The sequence below is a fragment of the Cryptotermes secundus genome, unplaced genomic scaffold, assembly GCF_002891405.2.
Source record: "Cryptotermes secundus unplaced genomic scaffold, Csec_1.0 scaffold15578, whole genome shotgun sequence".
Taxonomy (NCBI): domain Eukaryota; kingdom Metazoa; phylum Arthropoda; class Insecta; order Blattodea; family Kalotermitidae; genus Cryptotermes; species Cryptotermes secundus.
In genome coordinates this window covers 3,809-7,892 of record NW_019725200.1, presented here as the reverse complement: position 1 = coordinate 7,892, position 4,084 = coordinate 3,809, and the positions used below count along the sequence as shown (strand labels likewise).

Here is a 4,084-nt window from a genome sequence, read left to right as displayed (position 1 = left end):
CTCACACATCCATTTTCTCTACTGTTGGTGCAAACAGCAGATTGCTCTGAAATGTTGGTACATTTCTACCAGACTGTACAGTGTCATGTCCATGAAGACTTTACTCCTTATCAATGATTCTAATGTCATCCCCTAAGTGAATGTCATCTTGTCTCTTTAGCCATTGCTTCTCTGAATGACTGTTCTGAATTTCACTGTGTTCTTGCCATTTTCAGGCTCGTTTCTATGCCCCCAGCACAATATTTATAGACGAGATTGACTCTCTGTACTCCAGAAGGGGGTCAGAATCAGAACATGAAGCAACAAGAAGAGTGAAGTCAGAGCTTCTAGTTCAGATGGATGGAGTTAGTTCTAGCAGGTAAGTTAATTTCTACAGGTTAGAGATTCAGAATGACATGGTAATGTCAGGATCCATGTGGTGTGTTATTAGTTATCTGCAGTACAGTTATGTAAGAGATTCCTGCATGTCACTGAGCCATGTGCATATGCCTCTTCTGCCTGGGCTGCTGACCAGTTTTCAGGAATCTGTTAGGCCTTCACTGGCTGTGCATTGCATTATTGTAACTGCACATGTCAGATTCTTCTTTCCAAGAGTTAACATTTTTGCAGTGCTAGTCTGATCCCTGGCAGAGGCAACCAATTTTTCTTTGCTCTTCAGCATCTAGACTGGCCCTGGGACCCACTCAGCCTCCTGTCCAATGGGTACTGCGGCTATTCCCCCAGGGGTGAAACTGAACACTAGTGTCAAGGTCAAGGATAGTGGACCTATACCTCCACTCCCACATACATCTTCATGGCATGCTGCTTAATTAATGAAGTACAGCTATAATTTTACTTTGCCTATACCATTACCTGGTAATTAAAATATGGTGGCCAGCACAGTAGAAGGAAGGGATTACAAATTTTGTGTTCTGGACAGTGAAGGTTAGTACTTAAATGATTTATGTGATTTATTTTGTGTGAACTTCTGATGAAGATACGTACCCATGGCGTAGTGTTACTTCCTCCTCTTCTTGCTAGTTCTCTTCTTCAGCTTCGTTGAGATATCCATCATCAGTAAAGCAGTTTGGCTGTGATTTTGACTGAGAAATTTGTTTTTGATTTCTGTCAGAGGCAAGAGATTTGTCTATTCTCCATGATATCAGGATTAGCTGTAGGGGTCTGTCGAGGGGATACAGGGGGCTCTTTTCTTAGGAATGCGACCAGGGCATGAGCTAATCGCTCGCCTCCATCTAGTGGCAAGGTTAAGAGTGTGTGGAGCTATACCTCCATTCCATCCTATGCCTTCATGGCATATTGCTTTATTAAGCCCAGAGACAGCTTTACCTACACTCATCTCTGTCGATATAATTCTGTTTTCTTTCTTTACATTCCTTCCTCCATTGTTGTTTAAATTACTGACTGGGCTTGTAGCCTTCCTCTTTAATATTATTACTGGGTGCCTACCAAATTAGTCAGTCTGACTACTTATGCGTTCTTTTCATTTCTGTCTGCATTCTCTGCAACTCATTATTTGCCAGTCACACTACTATACAACGTGAGCCGGGGTAGCGCATTCAGTATAGTGACTGCCTATGGGCTGGACAACCAAGGGGTCAGAGTTCGAGTCCCGGTAGGATCAGAATTTTCTCTTCTACATATCATCCAGACCGGCTGTGGGGCCCACCCAGCCTCCTGTCCATTGGGTACCAGGGGCTCTTTTCCCGGTGTTAAAGCGGCAGGGGCATGAAACTAACGACTCACCTCCAGCTAGTGCAAAGGTCAAAAAACTGGATCTATACATCCACTCCCCCATACACCTTCATGGTGTGGTGCCAATTAATTAAGCACAGGTACAACTTTACCTTACCATTTTACTACTGTACAACAGTATATAATTGTAAAACTGAGTTTGTTGTTCATATACTGACAATAGATGATTACTGTACCTTCCCTACATGATCTAGTCTTGCTTTCGGATTCTATGAATGCACTAAAATTGGAATTTGGTGTTCAAATTTCAGTGAAGATCCTAGTAAGCTAGTTATGGTTTTAGCAGCAATGAATTTTCCCTGGGACATTGATAATGCATTACGGAGAAGACTGGAGAAACGGATATATATTCCTCTTCCAAATAGTGAGTACAATGAGATATTTGTTGTACAGCTGGTAGAGTTTTACAGAACTGCCAACTTTACATACAACTCTATTTGCAGGTGATGGACGTGAGGCACTATTAAGAATTAATCTCCGAGATATGAAATTGGATTCAGATGTGGATCTAAAGGATATTGCAAAGAACTTAGAGGGCTACTCTGGGTGTGACATCACCAATATCTGCAGGTCAGTTGCTATACTCAGGTCAGAGAAAGAATGAACATGGGTGGTGGGAATGAAAGCTGGCTGAATGTTTCTGCACCGTACTTGCGTTGCACACTCCCCTCCAAGAATGCAAGAAGGGATGGTCTGCAATGGAACCAAAGCCAAAATACATGTGGTAAATAATAGAGTTGAGGAAGGAACATGGAGGGAAAGAATCTGTGTGCATTCTTTCCTTGACCTGGGTATGATGTAGGAGGTAGACAGAAGAGTAAACATGAATTAGACCTGGGTGTGGTATTGTTATTGTGGGTTCGAGACATCACGTTCACTGCTGTTAACTTTTGAGGAAAGACTGAGACTTAACACAAACTTAAGGAGAACATTAATTGTGGAATTTTATTGTTATAAAACATAATCTTTCCATTTCTACATGTCTCTCTGAAATGTTTGTTTTGTATGAATTTATTTCATTGTCAGCAGAAGAGATCACATCACTGTTCTCAAGAAGTGTGACTATGTAATCTTGTTGCAGGGATGCAGCACTGATGTCAATGAGACATAAGATTGCCGGTCTTCGTTCTGACGAGATCAGACAGTTGCCGAAGGAGGCACTGGATCTACCCATAACGGCGCAAGACTTTAAAGAAGCTCTTGCAAAGTGCAAGAAGAGCGTATCTAAAGAAGACATAAAAAATATGAGGATTGGATGCTTGAGTTTGGATCCACTTGATGTTTCATTCTCAAGTGAATTATCAGCTTTGCTTGCCATACTTCTAACTGAAAGGCAAATTTGAAACGTCGAACATGATTGCGAAGCAAGATGAAGCAACCCGGTACTTACAACATAATTTTTTTGAAATATTTTCTTTTTATCACATAATATTTACTCAGCGTGACAGGAAACTGTTCCTCATGTGATTCAATTTTTTTTAATCTCACTGATTTCTCTAAGCTTCAACAAGATATTGAAGTCTCTGTTCAGGAATTTGAACAAAATTACGTTGCAGGAATATGATGGTGCAGTTTTTTATAAAACCAGTTCACTTAGATTGCACGAATTGTGTATTTTTTATTTGAAGAGAATTTGTTTAAATTGGTATCTTGAGAGGACTTAACAATTTCACATCTCCAGATTATTTCTTCCAATTATGGAAAATAAATAAATAAATGAATTTGAAGTGAAACACAATACACTACAGAATTTGTTCACTGCAAGTTTAATGTATTAATTGACATATGTACTTTGTCATACCATAACTCGTGTAGTTAATCGGTGGCTTCTTACCATGGAGACCCAGGTTCAATCCCGGTGTAGTTTCTGTGAATTTGTGATGGACAAAATGGAACTGGATAAGATTTTCTTTGAGCACTTTATTGTCTCACTTCCAGTTATTCCATCAGTGCCCCATATTCATCTGCTATCAGGGGCTGCGGTGCTAAAGGATTCAGTCTCGTGCCTCTTCTACATCCAGTACAGAGATTTTCAACTTCCTTCAATGCACGGCACACTGAACAAAGCCCTAAAATTGTCGAGGCACACCATCAGTTTTGAAGGGGATATTTGTTCATTAAAAGAGCAAGCATTAAAATTGTGTATAAAAGTTCAATAGCTAAAATTCTAATCATTGTGTCATTTTGGCAAATAATGTTGATTATGGATTTAAAAAGATTTATTTTTAAAATGTGTGTTCATATTTGTTACTATTCCAAATATTATAAAAAACCTGTGACGTATTCAAGTGTCCTCAAAAAAGTGTCCCCTCCCCCTTCTCTCTCTCTCTCT

General features: G+C 39.9%; 1 protein-coding gene across 1 annotated transcript; it reads left to right on the top strand.

Annotated features, from left to right (window-relative positions):
- Positions 1 to 209: 209 nt before the first annotated feature.
- LOC111863283 (katanin p60 ATPase-containing subunit A1-like) lies at positions 210 to 3,889 on the top strand (the record flags this gene model as incomplete). The annotated part of the gene is given in 5 exon segments (XM_023849468.2): positions 210 to 358; positions 2,004 to 2,116; positions 2,196 to 2,322; positions 2,834 to 2,988; positions 2,991 to 3,889. Coding segments are annotated over 5 exon segments (585 nt in total), but the record flags the coding sequence as incomplete, so codon positions are not given.
- Positions 3,890 to 4,084: the final 195 nt, after the last annotated feature.